The following is a 24,729-nucleotide window of genomic DNA, read 5'->3' on the forward strand; positions in this document are numbered from 1 at the left end:
AAATATGGCGGTTCTGAGGTTAGAAATAAGTTGGTGAAGATTATGAATATGATTTTTGAAAAGGGGAAGCACCTAGTGATTTTAGGAAAACCTTAATTAAACCACTGTGTAAGAAAGATGAAAGGTTCACATAGTCTTCCTATTTCCCTTTTGTTGTTTGACTTCGACAAATAACAGATTTGACATATTTTAAGGCGAACGTTCTCTACAAGAATAGATAAAAGAAACCGTGTTACATTTTGTGTTAAACATAGAACTAGCAGCTGGAACGTTTGACGTTGACAAATTGGAACGTTGACTGTAGCATTTGGCGAATCTACTTCAGCTAGAAAAGGGTTTTACAAATAATACTAGCTCTTTACAGAAGTTCATGAAGAAGTTACTTGTGACGTTCGCCCTGGACACCCAAGCACATTAACAACCCGTAAAAAAATGCAGGCAATGAATAAAATCGTTATGAAGAACCGTCGAATCGCTATTACAGGAATTTTTTGAGGATAAAGGCATATCAGTTGGGTCTTGAAAGCGTTTTTTGGATATTTTGGGCAAGAAACATGTGGCAGCCAAGTTTGTTCCAGAAGTGACAAATTCGGAGCAAAATAACCGTTGCATGAGAATCGCTTAGGATCCGTGGTTTCATAGCAGAAAAAAACAGTTTTCGTGAATTAACCACCATATTCATTAGACTTGACTTCTTGGAAATTTTTTCTAAAGGTCTGAAACTTAATCTTAAAGTCTCGTTATAACCAAAAGTATGGGTGCCTGAGTAGCGCTCATGATCTGTAATTTTTCTAGTCAGTACCAAACAGTTATCATACCTCAACCTTTATGTTTACCCGACTTGACCTCATAGAATTTTTTTTGACCAGGTGGCGAACATGGTTCGCCAGTCTCAATTCTGCAAACACAGTATCGCTATTTTGGCCATTTGTCTAAAATTTGAACCATCAATGTCAAAATAGAGACCATCTGTTCCGAGGTTGAACCAAGCGATGTTAGCGTGAATACCCGTGAAAGAGTGGTTTCTCATTGGCTGTCAGTCACAGTATAAGTATGTACCAGTAGCAAAATCTTTTTCCAAACAGGACACACATTTCATAGTGCGTAATTAAACTATGGGCATATAGATCAGAGCCATAGTTTCAGTTGCTACTTGGTTTTTCTTCGGAAACATTTGCCATTGCGCGTGCGCGATTTATTATTTATGTATAAATTTTGTCTTGACAACGGCACTACAGTTTTTCTGAAAATTTGGCATAGACCTTGTACCATTTTCCAGCGTGAATAAACAACATAGATAGGTCATGATTCTGGGAGAATTCGTTTATGGTCTTAATTTTGGATTAAATAAAAAAAAACAAGTTTTTTAAACTGAAAGTAAGGAGCGACATTAAAACTTAAAACGAACAGAAATTATTCCGTATATGAAAGGGGCTGTCCCCTCCTCAACGCATCGCTCTTTACGCTAAATTTTTACTTTCTAAAAACTCTATTTTTGTTAAACAATAAAAAACTTTAGCGTAAAGAGCGAGGCGTTGAGGAGGGGACAGCCCCTTTGATATACGGAATAATTTCTGTTCGTTTTAAGTTTTAATGTCGCTCCTTACTTTCAGTTTAAAAAACTTGTTTTTTTTATTTAATTTCTGATCGTTTTTTAGTTAATGCAACTTTTATTTTGGCTCACCGTCATTGAATAAGTAAACAAAATTTGCATAAAAATGTTACTTTTCTTTTGCTAAATGGATGTCTCTAAATTTGGTTATGACGTAATTTACAAATTAACTTACGTAACTAACTTCTATATTCGTATATTTTTCTTCAAGCAAAAAATACAAAGTTGCAGATTTTTGCAGATATGAGCTTGAAACCTATGTAATAGGATTTCTGATACGCTGAATCTGACGGTGTGATTTTCATTAAAATTCTTTCACTTGTAGGGGATGTTTCCCCCCTCTTTAAAAAATCGGGTAAATTTTCTCAGGCTCGTAGCCTTTGATGAGTAATACTAAACTTAATAAAATTTATATATTTAGAATCAGCATTATAAACACATTCTTTTGATATATTTATTGACATCAAAATTTTTAAAAGTTTTTAAAAGTTTCGATCACTATTGAGCCGTATCGCTTGTTTTTTTATTGTTTTTTTATTACGTATATGTTATTACGTATATGAGGGGGTTCTTCCCTTAGTCAATACCTCACTCTTTAAGTTAAAAGTTAAAAAAAAATTTAATTCACAAACCCCTGAATCACAAAGGCCGTTTAGTTAGAATAGATAGCTCTTTTGAAAGCACTAAAAAAAACTGTAGCGTAAAGAGCGAGGTATTGACTTGGGGGAGACCCCCCTCATATACGTTATAATTTCTGTTTGTTTTAAGTTCTAATGTTGCTTCTTATTTTCAGTTGAAAAAAACTTGTTTTTTTTTAAATTTAATTTCTGATCGTTTTTTAAATGATGCTTGGAAATCCGGCGCCCCCCTCATAGAAATGTCCCTACGCCAAAGAAACTACTCCCACAGCAAGATTCTGCCGAGTAACCCCCTCCTCCAGCCCCATCCTCCAAAAAAAAAATCCTTCCCGAAAATGTCTGTATACTTCCCAATAACCAATAAATAATGCCGGCAAGTCCGGCGCCCCCTTCATGGCAATTTCCCTTCCCCCATGAAAACTTCCTTCATGGACAGATCCTCCAACATAACCCCCGACCCACCCTTCCCTCCCACTACCAGAAAAAAACCTCCTGAAAATTTCTGTATACTTCCCAATAACCAATACTATATGTTAACATTGGGTAAAGTTCATAACTTTTAGCCCTCCCCTGGGGACTTCGGGGGATTAAGTCATCCTAAAAGACATATTTAGCATATTTTCGACCATGCTGAACAAAATGGCTATCTCAAAATTTTGATCGGGTGACTTTGGGAAAAAAATGAGCGTGGGAGGGGGCCTAGTTGCCCACAAATTTTTTGGTCACTTAAAAATGGGCACTAGAGCTTTTAATTTCGTTCGAATGAGCCCTCCTACAATATTCTAGGACCACTGGGTCAATACGATCACCCCTGGAAAAAAAAACAAAAAAACAAACGAATAAACACGCACCCGTGATCTTTCTTCTGGCAAAAAATGCAAAGTTCCACATTTTTGTAGATTGGAGCTTGAAACCTCTACAGTAGGGTTCTCTGATACACTGAATATGATGGTGTGATTTTCATTAAGTTTCTATAACTTTTAGGGGGTCTTTCACCCTTTTCTCGAAAATCAGCCAAACTTTCTCTGGCGCGTAACTTTTGATGGGTAAAATTAAACTTGGTGAAACTTATATATTTGAAATCAGAATTAAAATCTGATTCTTTTGATGTATCTATTGGTATCAAAATTCCGTTTTTTAGAGTTTCGGTTACCATTGAGCTGGGTCGCTCCTTACTTACAGTTCGTTACCACGAACTGTTTGAAAAACATTTTTCATATCAGTAACGTCACAAATACTTGAATAGTTATATTAAATTTTGCAGAAGATGAGTGTATGGGCTAAATATTCTAAAAAGTACATCACAGTTCAATTTGATTGTCGATAGTGTAAAATCATTTGTTGGTGTAAATTTGTAAAACTTCTGTCAAATAAAATAAAATGAAAGTTGTTTTGCAAAAGAGATAAAAAAGAAAGAAGTGTCTTTCGTTTCACCGAGCGAAGCCTGGTCTCCATGCAGTTACAATATTAGTCACAACATGAAAAAATATTAATATTAATATTAATCACATTAATATTAATATTAATCACAATATTAATATTAATCACAATATAAAAAAAAATTCTTCATGGGCCATCTGTGGTGCATTTGATATCTGTAGATGCTTCTTGCGAATCTAAGTTGATTAGGGCTACAGGTAAGAAAAAAAAAATGGTAAAATTCTACTTTAGCTACTTTTGGCTATCTTTTAAAGGGGTTAGACTAGGAAAATGAAACTTTCAGGGATGGGTCTACAGGCTAAAGTATGTCCCGGGAAGGTATTATGAAGTAACTACCTTCACTCTTTCTCCCTCTAGAGGGTCCTGACCTTTGATGACCTTTAAAAATCTGTATGTTATAAAAGTGAAGCCTAGCAAAATGGATCTTCTGCTCAAATGAAGTACAACAAAATTGTTTTCAGCTTCACGACTTTACTCAGTCCCAATTTATAAGGTTTTAAAGATATGCAAGTACATTTCCTAAATTTTAAAAAAAATGATATGGCTTGAAATTCTACTCAAATAACAGGAATTGCATTTCAGAACTAAAGCCAAAAAAAAAGAAACTGATAACTGAAAATTAAGGCAAAATGCTGTTTTGTCAAAATTTCAATAGGTCAATAGTGTCATGTAGGCAAATTTCAGGACCCTCTGGAGGGAGAAGGAGTGGAGGTGTAGGCATATTTCAGGACCCTCTAGAGGGAGGAGGAATGGAGGTAGGTACTTCAAAATATCTTTAGCCTTTAGACATACTTTAGCCTTTACACCCATCCCTGAAAGTTTCATTTCCCTTACCTAACCCCTTATCGTGTTAGACAAAAGTAGCTAAACTAGAATTTTACCAAAAACTTTCTTAGAACAATTACATTCGTGACTCTCAATTTCATTTTTAAAAAAGTATAAGCTAGGGTAGTTTTTGATTTTTCAGTGCTACAATGATAAAGGTTAAACTGTTTAAATACTTTTTTTCAGTTATGCACTACAGACACTCTAGTCTTTAGGGGCTTAAAGAGGAAGCTAGCCTGACTATTATTTTTTTTGTAATATCTACTCATTTTAAGTTTGACTGGATTATTTATTTTAATTTTTATTCGTTCAGTTTCATTTATTCAAACATTGTAGTTTCAGTTTGTTTTAAGTTATAATTATCATATGACTTTATTTCTGACTGTTTTAGATACTACTATAGCTCTTTAATTTTATTGAAAAACTTCTTCTAGAAACCCCTTTTTTTAACGTTTATTTTCGATTCTTAAAAAGGGTATTACAACTTTCGATTTCTAAAGCGTTGGACCCCCTCCTAAGTTTCTCTGACCATTCATCCATGCGAAGTGGTCGAAAAAAAAGCACATGGCAGACACTTTGCTCATTATCAAGTCAAGTCTAGGTCGTTGACACTGAATTCTGTTCAGTTAGACTGAAATAGACTGAAGTGTAAATAGTATGGCCTATCCGATTATAATAATAGTATGGTGTATCTGGTTTTAGGCCGGTTATTGTCATTGGTGGCTCCTCTGATCAGGCCCAAGAGCGATTGGGAGCATTTCAGGAATGCTTTCAAGTTGAATCTAGTAGGCTCCACTGTAAGATGTCTGCAAGACCACCAAATGTATCCTCTATACCAAGATTTGTTGCTGATGCAGTCAAGTTGTCTACTTATGGAAGGCCAGGTAATTGTTCTTTTAAATTTGTGGAATTGCCAATGTGTCATAACAGTTGATACTGGATAAAAATAAGAAACGTGGACTATTTTCATCATAGTGCAGATATTCTAGAGCACCAAAGATAGTGAAAACGACATCCTCATATATATATATATATATATATATATATATATATATATATATATATATATATATATATATATATATATATATATATATATATATATATATATATATATATATATATATACATATATATATATATATACATATATAGCTTAAAAAATTAGGTGAAAGTAGAAAAGTAACTATGCAGTTTTTGGTGGTAGTGGGTGCCAAATAGAAAAAAAGAAGAAAAAATGGGTATCAGTGACAAAAAAACTAAAAACATGGTGCTAAACAATTTGATTTGCTATAGCATTTCTTAAAGGTGCATTTTTTGAAAATCAGCTTTAAGGAATTATCATGTGGCCTCATTGGGATTTCTTCATGGCGTCTCCCGCTTTGATTGACAAGCTTGCCGAGAAAAGGAGTGTAAATATCTCCGTCTTCTCATTCAAATTTCACAGTCAAGCCACAAATACTCGACAACTCTCGATGATAGCGAGTCTCAAGCGAGAATTTTCTAGTAGACCCCTAGTCTTTGTGGCGGTCAGCCGACGTTGGGGATGGTAAAATTATGTTAAGGTATCACAACTCCTTAACCCAAGCTTATGATTTACTCAAAATTAAACATACGAGTATTGCCTAAGTAATTGCTAATTGGGACTCTAATTTCTCTTTGTTAGAGGTTTTCTTTATTCATTCATTCTGATTTCTTTTCGTTTTAAGCTTGTCTTCTTCTATAGCTGCTTTTCTTTTTTTTTCTTTCGTTTTCTTTTTTTAAACTTTGGGCTTTGGTTACGCGTTTTTCTAATAATCAAATTCTTTTGACAAATTAATTTTAAAGCACTGAAATCTCACCCAATAAATCTAAATTCAATCCAGGACCCAGAGAATGAACACGGCTATGGAAACAAACTGGAGGGCCGACGCAAGGCCCTTAGTAGTCAAGAAATGTCGTTAATCCGATGAAATACAGTAAACCAAATCCATAAATGTCTGCTAGGGGCAACTGCAATGGGAAAATGGGTGGGCAAATCAAAATTTTGAGATAACCATTTTGTTCACTGTAGTTTAAAGGTCCGGAAATTATGACTTTGAGAATGACCTCCCCCTTCCCCCCCACAACCCTCAGATGGGTTGTAATTTATGCCCTGTGGGGATATAAAGTTTTTTATAGAAAGGATGGTCGTATAAACCACAGTGGGGACTCATTTGATTGGTAATCAGAGCTTCTACTGGCCTTTTTTACAGTCAAAAGTGATTAGAGTGATTCGTTGATGCTTTAATTTAGGCAAAAAAATGATCGAATTCCGATTAAGCAGAAAAAAAAGAAAAAGAAAAGGGTTCTATGAAATTTTAGTCTACGAATCTGCCAAGCTAATCCTTTGCTTTTGTGAATTTTTTGTTGATTACGACTTTTCAGGGGACCTTTTAAATTATAGGAGAAAATTAAAATGGAATTCCTTGATTACGAATTTGTCAAACAAAAAAAATCTGTGAAATTTTAGTATACGAATCTGTTTTGTTAATCCTTTGTTTTTGTGATTTTTTTGTTTAAATTTTAATATTTTTTCACAGGAGCTGTTTATTTAGACTTTCCGGGGGACCTTTTGAACGCCACGGTCTCTGAAGAAGATATTGACTGGATCCCATCTATTCCAGAACCACCATCAACAATGGCGAGCCCATGTCAAGTGGCAAAAACTGTCAAACTGATTTTGGCTGCAGAAAAACCCCTTTTTATAATTGGAAAAGGTAATAGAATATCCTCCCTACAGTGATGCAACGCGATGTCTCTAGTCTGTCACATACGCAGGGATGGGGCCTTGGGGTCCTAGCCTCATGTTATTTTAATAATATGTGCATTAAAAGCTAACCCTTTACTAAATATGGAATTCGTGTTTAAGCGTAGGAAGATCCTAATATGGTGAATGAACGTATTCAAAGATTTCTTTGAATCATTTAAAGCTTTTTGTGGGGCCTAAACTCCAATGACAAAGCTAAAAAATCGTAAAGAAGAGAGAATGAGGATAATAACAGTCAGTGAAAATAGAAGACAACTATGCAAATATTTTGGTTGAAAGCTCCGCACGACCGTCCTCAGTGCAGAATAACTAATAAAAAATACAGATACAAGTCCACAGGAGAATATAAAAAACCAAACTTTAAAATAAACACTGTTAAAGGTTTCATGCAAGTTTTCAGGGAGGCAGTTGAAATAAAATAAGCAAATTCACCTAAATGTCGCCCTCAATAGATACACGGGAGAAACTCATCTAAGCCCCACTTTATAATGAACTTATTAATTCTGATCTTTTTTATATCCATCCACAAAATTATATTTCGCAACGTAATAGAATCTCCGATAATAAACTACCTGGTAAACGATTAGCCTTTAAGAACGCTTTACATAAGATGAAATTGTGGATTAATATCATTCAGTATTGTATTTTTTTTATTCAGCTACCTTTTCATCGTTGCTTGGAAAGGGTCCTATTTTGGTTTCAGTGTTTATTTTAAGGTTTGGTTCTTTATATTATCCTGTGGACTTTTATCTGTATTTTTCATTAGTTTATTCTGCACTGAGGACGGTCGTGGGGAGGTCTCGACCGAAATATTTGTATAGTTCTGTTCTATTCTCACTTGCTGCTATTATCCTCGTTCTCTTTTCTTTACGATTCTTTAGTTTTGTCATGATTGTTATGATTACGTCATGTTTTGATATGATTACGTCATGATGACGTCATGTTTGATTACGTCATGATTATGTCAAACTGACAAGTTTTGTCAGTTTGTCATGATTAGCCAGTGTGGTCTCAGAAACTACCTAAGCCCAATACCCCTCAAATTGTGCTATGAGCCTAGTTCTTTAAGGTGCCGTAGTGCTTCTAAAGTGGTGTAGCATTTTAGATCGGTAAATCATAAGGATCGTTAAACTAGTCTACTAAGTCAAGGTTTGTTCTGTGAGTAATAAGCCTTGTGATTTATTAAGGCTACTAAAAAGATTCTAAACGGACCTTTAATTTTGACTTGGGGGTAGGGGAAAGGATATTTAAAAATGCTTTATCACAAACCACCTAAGCGTTTTTGCACTATAATATTATTATAATATTATTATTATATATTATTATTATATTTATTATTATTATATTAATGTCAAATTATATTAATGTAAAATTTAGTGTTTTCTTTTAAAATGGTCGATCACGAAACGTGTTTATTTGTTTCGTTTTTTTGTTGTCGTTATTATTGTATATTATTATTATTAATATATATTATATATTATTATTATTTATTATTATATGCAGAAAAATCGTTTCTGCACTATATATCCTAATAATATATAGGCCACTATAGTCCAACCTCCGTTGGACTTCAAATCTATTTACGTTAAGTAATAAAACCTTATTTTTGTTAACAAATATTCAAAACAAAAAGTAGGAAAGTACCACTTTGCGTACATCAATTACAGTACAACATGATATTATCTGTCGAAAATGACATAATTATTACTACTGCTGAGAACTCATCCTAGCATTAAGCCGTCTAAAGCCAACACAACGGTGCCTGCTCCTCCTCCCCAACACTGTGTCTCAAGTTTTCAAAGTTCTCTCAAGTTTTCAAAGTATGCATGTTTCATACCAAGATCATTGTAAGTTCAAGTTTATTTTATTTGTTAGCATTTCTTTTCTGCTGTTAAGTGTTTTGATTTCCACAAAAGGGAAGTAATACATACTTGGTTGTACCCGGCAAATGTTTCTGTAAGAAATTAGAGCAATAATTCTACCCATGCTCTCGGGAGGATTCTTCCCACTCTCTCCCATGATCGGCTCAAAAGCTCCTTTCTCGAAACAGTTTAAGGTTAAAATGAATTTTTTGGGGGGATTTTCAACCCTTCCTTTAAGAATAAAACCAGTTTATACATATCATTTATACTGACATAAATACAAAGAATCTGTAATATGTTGTATCTAAAAGAAAATTCAAATTTACTCTTATATATGAAAGTATTGAAAAAAGTAGGCTATACATATTTGAGACTTTGAAGTAACTTGTTAAAAAAATCTATCGAGAAAACCAAAAAAATAAAATAAATTTGAAAAATTAGTGATGAAACAAGGTAGTGAGAAAAAAAAAGATATCTAAGTACATAAATAAAAACAACATAATATAATATGATCTGGAAGCAGTACCGTTTCTTTTGTTCAATATAATACTTCTTTATAAAAGTAATCACTACTACTGTTACAATTACTGTCTGCTCATAGTAGCTTCAAGTTGCCAGGGTTGCCATGTAGCTGCATAGGCTCCACCTTCCTCCCATTGTGATCCCGGCTTCAATGTTCCCTCCGTCCCACAAAATTCTTACCTCTTTTAACAGTTTAATAATGGCCTGTTCCCAAACAGTTTGAGGACGCCCTGCTTTCTTTTGGCCCTATGTGGGCCAAAGCACGATATTTCACAACCTATAGCCCGTAAGGCATGATCTAACCACAGTAGCCTTTTGTCATCTTAGACCTAGCCCTAGAATTTAGCCCTATTTTTTTAGCCCTAGAATGTGGGATCGAATCATATTTTTCGCTCAGCTTGTATCTGATGAGTTTTAAAGGAATGAGTTTTAATGTTATTAGACAATTCCTCTGAAAATTACCAAAAAAAATCGTGATTTTTATCTATTTGGTAATTTTTTGCATATTTTTGTCAACCTTTTGGAGAACCCATGTTTCAGAGCCATACTTGACCGCTGTCATTACAATGGCCTCTAGTATCCTAATCTTAGTTCTAAGACATGTTTTAGATTGCCTTTGTGCCTTGAGTAGCAGCTGTACTTCACTTTCCTGCGGTTTTGAATTTGTAGTTAAGACCCTTTTTTTTTCATAGGAGCTGCTTATGCAAAAGCTGAAGACCCAATTCGGAACATTGTAAATCAAACTAATATACCATTTCTCCCCACCCCAATGGGTAAGGGGGTTGTGAGTGATTTGCACAAATGCTGCATTGGACCTGCGCGATCTCTGGCTCTGCAGAAGGCTGATGTCATTGTTTTGTTTGGTGCCAGACTGAATTGGATGCTTCATTTTGGACGTGTTCCAAGATTTAATCCTGATGTCAAGGTTATTCAGGTAAGGACCATTAGAAAGTGGTGGAAAAAAAGAGTTTTTAATTTCAGCCATCTGGTTGACAATGCTGTCCCTGCAATCGAATCTACTTTATTTGTAAAGCTCCGCTTACAAACCGATTTCAACTATTGGTGTACTCACCAATTTTGTACTGAAAAACGAAATATTGAGCTTAAAAAAGCTTAGCTTCTTAGGACTTCTAATTTAGGATTCATTAGAAACTATTTCTAATATTCAGGTGAGGTCTTTTAGAGAATGATGGAAAAAAGAACATTTAAGTTTGTGTGTTACCAAATGCTTCGTGACGCCTCCGTAAATCATTTTGTATTATTTCAGCACTTCATCTGGCAATACTGTGCATGCAGTTGAATCTCCTTTCAACGATGCTCTTGAATAAACAGAGGACTATGTTCTGGTGTAACCGATTCTGGAGTAACCGATTTTACTAATTGGTATACTGATCCATTCTGTATTGAAAGGTGAAAGATTAAGCTACAGTTAATCGAGGGTGTATCCAGGATTTTTGTTCGGGGGGAGGGAGGAGGTATTTTCTTGAGAGGCGTTTTGAAATAAAAACTTTACGAAAAGGCATCAAAAATTAGTTTATATTGTTACTTTTTTATGAGTTGGACAAACATTTGGGGGGAGGAGGAGGGGGATAAGACCCGGAAACCCGCCTGGATACGCTCTTTACTGAAATAATTTTGATTCTTGCAGTTACTAATTTAGAATTCAATAAATACTAATCCCCGAACTCCTAATGTAGTATAAAGTTAGAAAATTTGGTTTTTGTATAGTTGGGGATGAAAATGTTTTTCATTTTCGAAATTTTTTATTTCGAAAATTTTTCAATTCTTGAAATGTTTTTACTGTTGATTCCGTTTGATAGTTCAGTGATACATTCCAAAGATCGATGTCTCGTATGAAGAGTTTCATTAGAGTGTACCCACAGTTTTTGTTTTAAACGGTGACTTGTGAACTATTCCAAAACAGCTGTTGCACTCTGATTGGCTGTTTTGAAGTGAAGTTGGTGTGGTCGATTCAGAAAGTGTTAGACTTATAGCAATCAGTAGTTTTTAGTCTTATTGCTGAATGTCTTGAAAGGTTCTGAAAAAGCTATAATATATGACTAAAAATTTTGTTTACAAAAAATGTACAAACATGTAATGATTTCTTTAAAAAATTCTTGAAACAAATATGAAAATTAAAAGAAAGAAAGAAATGAAATGGTTCTGACCTTTCATCACCATTCAAGGGCAGTTCTTATGTTACGGCCGCCCCACCTTTTTGTTTTTTTGACACAGGATTATTTTTTTAAGTTATTAGCACATTTATGATTTTTTAAAAACAATATATGTATTGTTGATATATGATAATTTAATGTTATCAAATCAAAATAAAAAGTACACCATTGGAATGACTATGGCCAAAAACGAAAAATATACAATCCTCTTTCTTGAACAACAAGGAAAAGCTCTTTTTCATGGGAAGCACTGACGCCTCCACTTTTTCCCCTTTTTTCTTTCTTTACTGCTTGCAGGCACCAGAATTTCCCTAAAATCGATATTTTATCTGAAAAATTCCGTTAAAGTGTGCCTAAGCTGTAGCTTTGCTTGGTGGCTTGAGATGATTGGCTGTTATGAAGTAATATTGGTGTGGTCAGTTCAGAAAGCATTACTTTTATAGCATTCAATAACACAGCCGTTACTCTATGATTGGCTGCTATGAAGAAATGTAGGCGTAGTCATTTCAGAAAGCGTTAGCTTTAATGGAATCAGTAACTGTCTAATTTTAAACTTAAATGCCTTGAAAGGTCCTTGAACAGCTATTAATATATATACACAATCTTATGTGTAATTGTTAGGATGAAAAGTGATAAAAAAATGTCAAGAAGAAAGAAAATGTAAAGAAGAAATATAAGAATATAAGAAAGAAAAAGTAAAAAAAAAAAACACGAGGTGGGTCTTGATATTTCATTGCTATTCAGGACAACTTTTATATTCTGGCCACCCACGTTTTCATTCTTATCCGTACCCAGTTTAAACTTTTATTGATAGCAATGTTTTTTTTAACGTTTTTTAATGTACAATTTAGTACATGGCGATAGGCTTGCTACTTGTCCGTATAAAAAAACACGGACGTATTATATATTTATATGTTTCCTATGTACACTTGTCCGTGGGCCTTTATTTATATTATACTTTATTCAATACCGTATATTTGGTGATAAACTCACTTTAAAAAGATATGTATATATTTATTGATGATCCCATTTGATAATTCAATGTTATATCCGACAGATCGATATATCATCTGAAGAGTTTCATTCAAGTTTACCCTCAGCTGTGGCCCTGCACGGTGACTTGAGGTCTGTTTCTAAACAGTTGGAGGACGAACTTGTCAAAACTGGTTACGTTTTCAAGGATAGCAGTCTATGGTGGACGTCGCTAAAGGAAAAGGCGCATCAGAATCGAGAAGTCAATCAGGTATTCTCTTTACGTCTTTGCAAACTTGGGTTTATAAATCAATCCCAAAGGTATACCCCCTAGAAGGGAAGGGAAAAAATTTTTTTTTTCTTTTTTAAGGGAATTTTATTTTTAATTTCTTATTGAACCATTAAATAATTTTTAATGGACAATCCTTAAATTTCAGCGAACTTTGGTTTATGAAGCCATCCCAAGAAAGGAAGGGGAAAATTAGTTCATTCCCTTATTCAGGAAGGGTAGTTTTTTTTCAATTTTATTTAATTTTTAGTAAACAATTTTGAATTTTTGACAAACTTCAGTTAATAGAGCCATCCCAAAAGTTCCTAACCAATAGAAAGGTGGGGAAGTGTAGTAGTTTGTTTCCTTCTTTATTGAAGGGGAAAAGTAATTAAAAATCCATAATTAGGAATTGTTTAAGTTGCAATTTGTCTATAAGTAATAAAAACAGAAACCAATCAAACCTTTTGTTGGGACGAACTATAAATAAGAAGTAACACGCGTCAATAGAAGGACTACCGCCCCTTCAATCCCTTTGTCTATGTCGAAGTTTGACTTTCAACAATAGGCATACTTCAAGACGTCTGCTTTCCTGCAAGAGAAATGTGATAGAAATTTCCTTTTTTCTTACGGTGCCTTGAAAATATACGAGTTTATCTATTCGGTAACATTTGGAACCATCTTCTGGCTACTTATTAGTCAGTAGTAGCACCACCTGGCTATTAGCCAGTAGTAGCACCACCTGGCTATTAGTCAGTAGTAGCACCACCTGGCTATTTGTCAGTAGTAGCACCACCTGTCTTAGTCAGTAGTAGCACCACCTGGCTACTTATTAGTCAGTAGTAGCACCACCTGGCTATTAGTCAGTAGTAGCACCACCTGGCTATTATTCAGTAGTAGCACCACCTGTCTTAGTCAGTAGTAGCACCACCTGGTGCAGTAGTAGTATTAGTCAGGAGTATTAGTCATTAAAAGCACTGCCTGGCTATTAGTCAGTAGTAGCACCACCTGTCTACTACTACTACTACTGCTAACAGCTCACCGCAGCACCAAGCCGCCTGAGGCCAACACAGCTACGCACGCTCCTCCTCCACCCCAATCTATTCAAAGCCTCCCTTTTTACACCCGCCCACGAAGTTCCCTTGTCATTTAAATCTTTCTTTATGACGTCCTCCCACCCCAGACGGGGACGACCTGCTTTCTGTTTAGCCCTAGACGGTTGGCCGAAAAGAACAATCTTCGGCAATCTGTCATCCTTCATCCGCACAACTTGCCCTAGCCACCTCAACCTTGCTACTTACTGGTCTACAACCTGGCTACTTTTTAGTCAAAATGCTTCTATGTTAACTAATAGTTAAGATTGAGCGTAAAGAGTGGAGGGTTTACAGCGTGGTAGCCCCCCTTATAAACAAGATAATTTTTGTTCATTTATAGTTTTCCTGTCACTCTATACTTTTATTTGAAAAATCACCTATTCATTCTACGAAAATTTTCAATCCTGCTTCCATACAGGGTATCATTTCATATATTTCTTTAAAAACCTTCCTCTTATATCAGTTCCTATACTCATTTGTTAACAAGCATAAAAATGTTTTAAGCCGTTGTAGCAATCATAGAAATGTTCAATATGTTGTAGGATATAGAGCAGTGTGTATATTCATATGTAGTATAGTATACTTAGGATCTTCACACCGGAATAGATTCAAAACCCTCCTCCCAAAGACGGTTCCTTTGAAAAATTTAACCGAAAAATTTACTATTTTCTTATTTTAAAAATTGTACTTATAATTACATAGTGTAAGTACATAATTATATGTGTATAAAATCACATATGGCATATAATGGCACACTATACATAGTTACTTGGTATATTATTAGATAGACAAGACAAGAAAAGATCTTTTATTGATAAAATACATGATAAATAAATCTCTAAACTGGTCGACGGAGAGCAGGGCTTGAAGTGTCGGCCATAAACAAATATAAGAAAATGCCGAAATAACAAATACAGGATATCAATAATAAAAAAAATTAAATGCTTTTTCAAAGAGAATCGACTCTTGAAACTTGGGAACATTTCTACTAAATTAAGTTTATTTGCAATATGAGGAGTCTGGTATGTGATTGAGAATCTAGCTCTTTCTGATTTAATTGGAGGAAGGCGATACTTCTTGGAGCGGACGTGGTGGGCAGGAGAAATGAGATACAATTATACCCAAATTTTGGAAATAATTTGTTGAAGATTATATCATAATACCACATTGCTGTATGCAGGTCTTTCAGTTGTTTGAGATTAATTATATTGAGAAAAACATATAAAGTTTGGGTTCCCGAGAGATTTTGAAGCCTCATTGGGCGATGAACAAAAGTACCCAGAATTGTAATTGCCTTATTTTGAATTATCTGAAGAGGTTGCAGATGGACCATAAATCCTACTTTGATTTACAATTAACTCTTCTATGGTAATTTTATTTACTGTCCGCTGTTACCGCCCAAAAATCGTGAATTCAGTTTTAGAAAAATTCGGAGCTAGGTAGTTACATGCCAACCATTTATTCAAAAATTTCATTGCTATCACTATTTCCTCAACCAACAAAGATGGGGTTTTAGCTTTTACTGTCATCGCCGTATCATCTGCAAAAATTACTGCTAAGATACTATCTTGGGGTAAACACCTCGGAAGGTCATTTATATAAATCAAAATAGTAATTTTCCTAATAGATATGTTAAGTATAGATTATATATATATATATAATAGTAATAGTAATTTATTAACACACACAAGGACAATACATTTTACTCACTACCGACCCAAGAACCTGGGGTCAGGTTGTCCTAAGGGTAGGCATATATCAAAATTTCATATTCACAACAGAAATATACAACCTAGGCCTAAAAAAAATAAAATAAAAGAAAAAATCATTCCCCTTCGCACGCAGTTCCTACCACCAATCACAAAATCACCATACTTGTCCTCCAGGTACATAAAAAAAAAAAAAACATTAAAAAAAAAAAAAAAAAAAAAAAAAAAAAAAATTTAAAAATAAAATTTCTCATATAACATTCCTTTTATTTTATTTTTAAATTCCTTCAGATCCCCTATTTCTCTTAACTCTTTATTAACCCCATTCCACAACTTTAATTCCCTATAAATAGGCGAGAATGTCGACCTGGCAGACACCACGAGCGGGGCATGTAAATTTTCCCTTTGGCGAGTTTCATGATCATGAATCGAAGATCTAGCTTTTAGCATTCCTGAAAAGCAAGACGGTAATAATTCATTATTATATTTGAACATAAATTGAAGGCTATAAAAATCTCTAAGGCCTGCAGCAGGTAATACTTTTACATCAATATAGGTAGCTCTAACGGATACAAGATTTGATTTACCAGTCAACACACGGATTCCGTTATTTTGGATCACTCGAACTCGATTAGTAATTGATGGAAACGTACTCAGCCAAATAGATGAGCAATACAATATATGTGGATGTATAATAGAAAAATACAAAGTGCGAAGAACAGAAGGGGGTAATACATGTTTCAATTTACGCAGTATTCCCAGATTACGGCACAGGATTCCTGACACCTTTTCAACATGTTTCCTAAAAGATAGTGTTTCATCTAGCATAATACCCAAATATCTAACACACTGATCACGCTTAACTTTACCTTCCAGGTAACTCACTTCTTGGATCCATGGGTAGTAATTAGATGTACGCGAAAATATTACAAAACTGCTCTTTGATGGGTTTACTTTTATTTTATTAACTCTTAGCCAGCTAGACACTTGATCTAAACACTGTGTCATTAATTCAACTAAAAGGCGTTCTGTTTTTGCAATGCAAATCAATGAAGTATCATCGGCAAATAGAGGTACTGTAACGTCACTGTCACTGTGAAACATGTCGCTCATTTTAGTTTTCGCATCCTTCAGGGACAGTACAAGATCATTTACAAATATCAAAAATAGCAAGGGGCCAAGAACGGACCCTTGTGGCACACCACATTTCATATCTACAACGGAAGAAGTAGATCCATTTATTCGCACATACTGCTGCCTATTAGACAAAAAACTACGTAGGAAATCAAGAGCAGGCCCTCTAATCCCATAAAATTCACATTTTTCAAGCAATATACCATGGTCTACAGTGTCGAAAGCTTTTATAATGTCCAAAAAGATGGTAGACACTTTAAAACCAAGGTCCAGGGCAGTGTTCACAACACCACAGAGATAAGCCACAGCTTGTTCGGTCGTGCGTCCATTTCTGAATCCAAACTGGGTGGATGTTAGTATTGAATGGCACTCTAAATAATGGTACAACCTCCGGGAAAAGCACTTTTCCACAAGTCTTGACATGACCGGTAAAACGGAAATCGGGCGATAGTTACTTACCTCACTGTGATCACCCCCTTATGAACCGGTGTAATTCGTGCCAACTTGAAACAAGATGGAAATACTCCCTGTTTAAAACAAAGATTTATTAGGTTAACTAATACATGCGATATAGCTGGCCACAGATATTTAATTATCCGTAGAGACAAAATGTCACTACCAGCTGCACTATTTTTCATGTCGAAAATTATTTCTTTTACTTCACTCTCGGTCACCGGTTTCAGGTAAACTGAAAATTCTGTTTCGCTATTTCCAAGGTAATGTTGGAAAGGGCGGTCGCCATCCACTATTCTTACTCCCTCAGCCACATTATGTCCAACTGTAGCGAAGTGGTCAACAAATTCTTCGGCTATATCAGACGGGTCACTTAATTCTGCACCTACTCGACCAATAATCTGATCCGGGGCGACTGTGTGGGGAGGATTTATGAGCTGTTTAATTATCCGCCATGTTTTATTAGGGTATATATATATATATATATATATATATATATATATATATATATATATATATATATATATATATATATATATATATATATATATATATATATATATATATATATATATATATATATATATATATATATATATATATATATATATATGTATATATATATATATATATATATATATATATATATATATATATATATATATATATATATATATATATATATATATATATATATATATATATATATATATATATATATATATATATATATATATATATATATATACATATATATGCATATATATGTATAGGCTATAGTTTTTTTTTTATACGGGATTTAAAAATAATAATTCCTACTTCGTTTACCTGTAGACCAAACAATTGCTATCCTTAACAGCAAAAAAAAAAAACGTAACAAGAAAAAAAAAAAAACAGAAAAAAAATACGCTGTGATAACCCTGAAATTTGCCTAGATTTGTATTATTTACCTCAATGATGCTCTGTACTTGAACTTGAATTAGGACATAAGCTTTGCAGCTCTTCCTGGCGCTAGGAGTTGGCAGACGGTTGTACTCCGTTGGGTGCGGTCAAGGGTCAAAGAAACAATGATTTCAAGCCAGGAGGAGTCCCATCGGTGACCATGTTTTCCGGAATCACTAATGCTTTGATCAGATTTGATGATGTTCATCCAGGAATTTGACTGGCTTCCACGCCTTTTTTTCCAGCTCGGTAGTAGTTTGCACCGAATTTCTTCGAAACAAAGGAATTATCAGACCTGCGACAGGCATGGCTGAACACGGGGAGATTGCGGTGGTGAAGGATGGTTTCCAGGTCAAACTTCTGTCCGCAGCGTTGTCTTATTATTTCGTTCGGGATTCGGTGGCGTAGATTCAGTCCAAGTGTGTGCCTTATGCACCTGTGGTTGAATGAATTTTGAGCCTGAGTTTCGGATATTTTTATTGGATATGTTTCACATCCGTAAAGGAGGACGGGACGAGCAAGGGACTCATACACTCAGCTTTTAGTTTTAATACTTATCTCCCTCCTTTTTCAGAGCGGACCATTTAGTTGTAAAAAGACTGAGAAGGCTACTGATATGCGGGCGCTGATTTCATCACCGCATTCCCATTTAATGTCTATGATTGAACCTATGTGTTTAAATTTGTTGACTAGATCAATCTGGAAATGGTTTAGTGTTAGAGTTGTTAAGACTCGTCATTAGTTACCGCTTTTGTCTTCTCAGTATTGATCTTCATTCCCGTGAAAGCAGCCGCTACAGATATTCTCTGGAGCATGTCCTGTGTTGCCAGGAAGAACTACCTAGAAGTAAGACATCGTCCACGTAGTCCAAGTCGGCGACGTTTAAATTTGGGCTTACGTTAATTCCAACGCAGCCTTGCATGGCTTTCCTCAAAATACAGTCCATTACAAAGTTAAAAAGCTCTGGGGAGAGAATATAGCCTTGTCTCAAACTGAATTCAATATCAAATTAAGACGAGAGCTCCTCGTTGACTTGAATGCAAGCTCTGATATTCATTATAGAGATTTTCCAATGACTCGACTCCAAAGTCGAGTTGAGATTGTGTCCTTCTGTCTCTTGATCTCCAGATAATTCTGTGTGACGGTTTATGCTTGAATAGGGTAATAACTATGATTTGATTTTGCATTTGAGCAAATATCATGAATCTTCTCCATTGCTTGCGTCTATCATTGAATCTAAATTTGCCCACTGCTCATACGTTGTTGGCTTGCCATTCTAGAAGGCTGATTTTGGCTCTGATATTCAAGAGGTGTCCTACACCGGCTTGACCTGAACCATCGTTTGGACTGGAATTAAAGAAGTGAAATCGGTCCGACAAGATCATTTTTGATAGTACTCTCGTTTTAGAAGGTGAAGGATGCCCATGTCGTAGCGTTTGGGTTATTATCAAATACTTTATTGTGGAAAAAGCACCCCAAACTGACGGATTGTTGCCGTTTGAATATAGGACCGGCTGGCTGACCTTTCATCGGGATTGCCGTAGCATCCGGCACATCGCTTGCTGGAAATGTAAGATGTTAATTACTATTGTCTGCCATTGCTGTGTGATTCATGAGAATATGTTTAATCGTCTGGTTATTTTTTTTTTACATTTTAATGCAGGGTTGTCAATCAGTGTGTAGCTGGCAAGGCTCAGCTACAGCTATATTATGAATTTGGCACAAATATGTACAGAAACAAATAACTTGGTCATCAATAATAAAGAATCAAAATTGTAAGATTTTCCCTCTATTTTTCTCATAGTTGTATCTGTTTTGGGAATTAACCCCTTTAATAAATTCCCCCCCCCCTCGAAACTAATTTATGTATATATTCCTGTCAATTAGTAATATAAATTGAATTTAGTTGCAAGTGCAGCTAATTTATTTCCCAGAATACTAGCAACTTTGCTCTGTTAATTCTTCCTGATCAGGTGTAACCCAGGGTCATGTTCGGACTTGTACCTCAAGTATTAACCTGAGTTGGTGTTTGGTTATCGACATTATATAATCAAAATTTCAAGTTTGTCTCTCTATTTTTCTCATAATTGTAACTGTTTTGGGAATTACCTCCCTTTAATAAATTTGCGTCCCTCGAAATAAATTCCTGTATATTTCCCTGTCAATCAGTAATATAAATTTAAATCGATTGCATGTGCGGCTGCTAGAATACTCGTAACTTTTTTTTTTATTCTTCTCGGTCAGGGGTAACCGCGGGTCAGGTTTGAACTTTGTCGTAACTCTGATATTAACCTTAGCTGGTACTTTGTGGTATCTACCACGAGGTTTACAAAAACTTGTGAGTTTAATTTTAATTTACAAAATTTTAATATTTTGATAATTCAGATTTATTCTGTTTTTTGATTTTGTTGACTGATATATGAATAATTTTATTTACTGTACTATAGACTTATACCAAAAGATCTACAGTTTCACTAGACTTTTTTTTCTAGAGAAATACTGAAAATACTTAAGAGTCTCTGAGCTCTTATATTTCTCCCTCGAAATAAATTCCTATATCCCTCTCAATTTGTAATATAAATTAATCACAATTTTATATGCAGTTACTTTATCTTCCAGAGTACTCGTGACTTTACTCTGTTTAATTCTTTATGGTCTGGTGTAACTCGGAGTCAGGGTTGGACCTGGTCGTAGCCCTAATATTATCCAGAGATAGTCCTTTGTGTATATTTGACGGGGTTCATAAATAATTTTATAATTGTATATTTTAGGTAATACTTCAAATTCATTCTGTTTTGTAATTCTGTTGACTGATGTATGCGATAGTTTTATTTGCTTTACCGTGAACTTGTACCGAAAGATTTACAATCAAACTAGATTTTTTTTCTCGAGAAGTACTGATGATACAGAAGAGCATCTGAGCTGTTATAAGACATACCCTTAAATAGCAATATGTTACCTTTACCTAAAATTACCAGTATATTTGAATTTTTTCTAGAGAAGTGCTGAAGATACTGAAGAACCTTTAAACTATTATGCAGTGTTTCACTGCATTCAGGAAACCTTGCCAAAAAGTAAGTTACACAAAAATTAGATAACAAATTAGTAAGATAACAAAAATTCGTATTTTATTGAAGAGTGAAACACTGTTTTGGCATTCTTTTTACTTGGTTCATAATGATTGGGAGTTCCGAATTAAATTTTATCAATGCTGCAACGAATAATTAAAGTTCGTTTTAATTCAATTAATATTAATTAATCAAAGTCTAATTAATGAAAATAATCTAGAATTGGGAAAGAAGCAAAATATCCAAAATACACGGTATATTAATTCATTATTTGTTCGCATAGCCTGTAGGCAACAGCAGGTAATTGAATATAAACGTTTTACCCAGAAATGTATAAATTTTAAATTTCGTGGCATTTGGCCCGTTATGGCACATAAGCAAACAAAATCCTCAATCAGTAAATTCAGAAGAGTATTTTAAGTTTTTCTCAAAGTGCATTTCATCTTCCTAAAAGCTAATTTACCAGTGATATTCTTCTTTGCTATTTTTCCCATTTTCTGCTCTTTTTAATTAATTGCTTTTTTCAACTTTATTTTAAATTCCTACTTTTATGCCTTCCCCCCAAATAATTAGTTTTTTATGTTTTTAAATATGTTCTTTTAATTTCCACAAAAAATAGAATTTCTTTACTATTTAAAGTGTCATGGATATAAAAAAAAAAAAATGCCCCCCCCCCCAGAATCCATCTTAGGCCCATCCATACCTTAAAATCCCTATTTTCTGAGATTTCTTTCTGGTTGTTTCAATTTTTTTTAAAGTTTTTAGCGCAGTATCACGTTTTTGTCAGTATTGCCACGATAAGTCATGAAAATAAATTAGCAAAACTACTTAGTTAAATTTTACAACGCTTTTTATCCGCAGAAATAGAAACAAATGTTCTGTTGATTCCCAAATACAACTTGAGAAAAAAGCTGGACCTTCCCAATCTTTTTGGCTCCATAATTTTATAGCTTATTATTTTTCTGATTTTTCACCCACATTTCTGTTTTTTAAATTTGTTGCCCGCTACTACCAAAAACTGCTGAACCACACATGGAGTTCTTTTTTAGTAAAAACTGAATTCTTAACTCTGTATAATTTTCTAAGATTTATGTGGTTGTATGTGGTTGCAAGCCTGGCTGTAGTGGTAGAAAATGTGTACTTTCAAATCCATCACTAAGCCTAATCCTTTTATCTCAAAGACTGTATTTGGGCAAGGGCGTGTCCAGGATTTTCGTTTGAGGGGGGGGGGTATTTTTCTGGAGAGGGGGTTAGAAAAAACTTTAAGAAAACATCCAAAATTTGTTTATAAGCACTTTAGTTACGTTCTTACGAGTCAAACCAATTTTTGTGGGGGGGGGGGGCTCTAACCCTAAGTCCCCCCTCCTGGATAAGGTCTTGAATTTTGGTCGAAGATTTCCATTTCCGCTTAACCGTTTAAAATAAACATTTTTCATTTTCGTCGTTGGTACTTTAAGTAATGCGAAGTAATCGAAAAGATAGCCAGTAATGTCAAATAATCGAAAAGATAGCCAGTAATGTCAAATAATGCCAGTAATGTCAAGTAAAAGATAGATAGCCAGTTAGTGATAATTCAGCTACCACCTGTTTTTCAGCTGATTAAACATTAAATCTAATTCTCAAAAGCTATCCTCAACCAAGGCCTACTCAGACAAGCCTAAATCTACCTTAAATATCTTTTTTTCCCCACAGGGATAAGAGTGAAGAAGTTTTTCCTATATAAAACGTGGTGGCCCTCTTCTGAACATGTTTCTGTGTTTTTTAATATTAAAAAATATTAAAAAAGCTAATATTAAAAAAAGCATAATGAAATACACAACGATATAAAAATCTGCTTTAGTTTAGTTAATTGTAACTGGTAAGAAGAAAAGAAATTAAAGTAATTAATAAAAGTTTAAAAAACTAATTAATAAAAGGGAAGAAAAAAGAGAAGAAGTATTCTCTGCAGAGTATCGTTGTCAGGAAAAAAAAAGAACAAAAGTACTATACCCTCGGCACTTATGTTTTAGACTTCAAGCAAGGCGTACCGAGGATTTGTTTTCGGAGTTTTTTTTTTCAATCTTTTTTTTGGTGGGTGGGGTGTTTACACAAAAAAAAAACGCATACAAAATTTGTTTATGCCCATTTTTGTTACGTTTTTACGAGTCAAAGAAACATTTCGGGGGGGGGGGGGGTCAAACTCTCTAGCCCCTTCCCCCTGGATACGGCCTTGACTCCAGGGGCTGATTTTCAGAAGAATTCATTGTTTTGAGAGTTTGAAATAGTCAAATTTTGCAGGACGCTTGCAAAAGTTAATGTAACTGGGTGCAAAAATTAGTGTAAATCTAAAAATTAATTCAATTAATTTTAAATTAATTGATGTAGTTAATTATAAATTTAAACTAACATAATTAATTTATTAATATAATTAATTAATCTAATCAGATTAATCAATTCATTAAATTTTATTAAATAATTAATATAATGAACGTAATTAATGCGGAAAATCAAATTTAGTGGAAATATTGATGTAATTAAAAAAAAAGCGCAAATTTCTTTGGCGAAGAAGAAAGAACGAAAACCTAACCTGAAATACAAAACCTTCAGCACTTGTGTTTTAGATTGCTGGTTTTCGGAAGAGTTCTCTGTTTTGAAAAGTTTAAAAGTTTCAACTTTTGTAGGCGTCTCAGGATGCTTCAGAACCATTATTTTTTAGGAATTACAAATAAGAGTGGGATTGGGAACTCTTTAAAAACCCCCCTAAGAATGGTGTATCTTTTTGCACTTTACTAATAACGTAATAGATTGCTTTTAAGTATTGCCAATTAAATTTCCTTAGAGTTTCATCGAAGAGTTTCAGGTCTCATCCTCAATGGAACATCTCAGTAAAATCGAACTAAAAAATTCGATATTTGATATTAAAATTCGGTATCAAATTCTCAGTTAAAGAGTAGGACATAAATTAGTGGTAAAGATAATGTTGAGGAAAAATGTGCTGAAAACTTCAGTGCTAAGAAATGGTGTAGAAAACAGTGAATGAACTCTTGGTAATTTAGTATTGCCAGAAATCCATTTACTCTGTTTGATTTGTTTATCGATCGAATGATTTTTTATATAAAATAATAGCTGAGAATTTTCATTTCAGTTCGACATGAAGTGAAAATGGAACATCTCAGTAAAATCGAACTAAAAAATTCGATATTTGATATTAAAATTCGGTATCGAATTCTCTGTACCAACCGATAGCCC

The 24,729-nt window shown here is 34.3% G+C and overlaps 1 protein-coding gene across 1 annotated transcript in view; it reads left to right on the top strand.

Annotated features, from left to right (window-relative positions):
* Positions 1-24,729, top strand: part of Hacl (2-hydroxyacyl-CoA lyase) — a 133,885-nt gene that overhangs the window by 53,866 nt on the left and 55,290 nt on the right. The window contains exons 3-7 of the mRNA XM_089108440.1: positions 5,218-5,399; positions 7,077-7,253; positions 10,380-10,621; positions 12,919-13,104; positions 21,432-21,507. Of these exons, the coding sequence (XP_088964566.1) occupies positions 5,218-5,399; positions 7,077-7,253; positions 10,380-10,621; positions 12,919-13,104; positions 21,432-21,507 (863 nt within the window). The remainder of the gene's footprint in view (positions 1-5,217; positions 5,400-7,076; positions 7,254-10,379; positions 10,622-12,918; positions 13,105-21,431; positions 21,508-24,729) is intronic.

Source organism: Artemia sp. Qi Xiang Cuo, chromosome 3 (assembly GCF_049724085.1).
Source record: "Artemia sp. Qi Xiang Cuo chromosome 3, ASM4972408v1, whole genome shotgun sequence".
Taxonomy (NCBI): Eukaryota; Metazoa; Arthropoda; class Branchiopoda; order Anostraca; family Artemiidae; genus Artemia; species Artemia sp. Qi Xiang Cuo.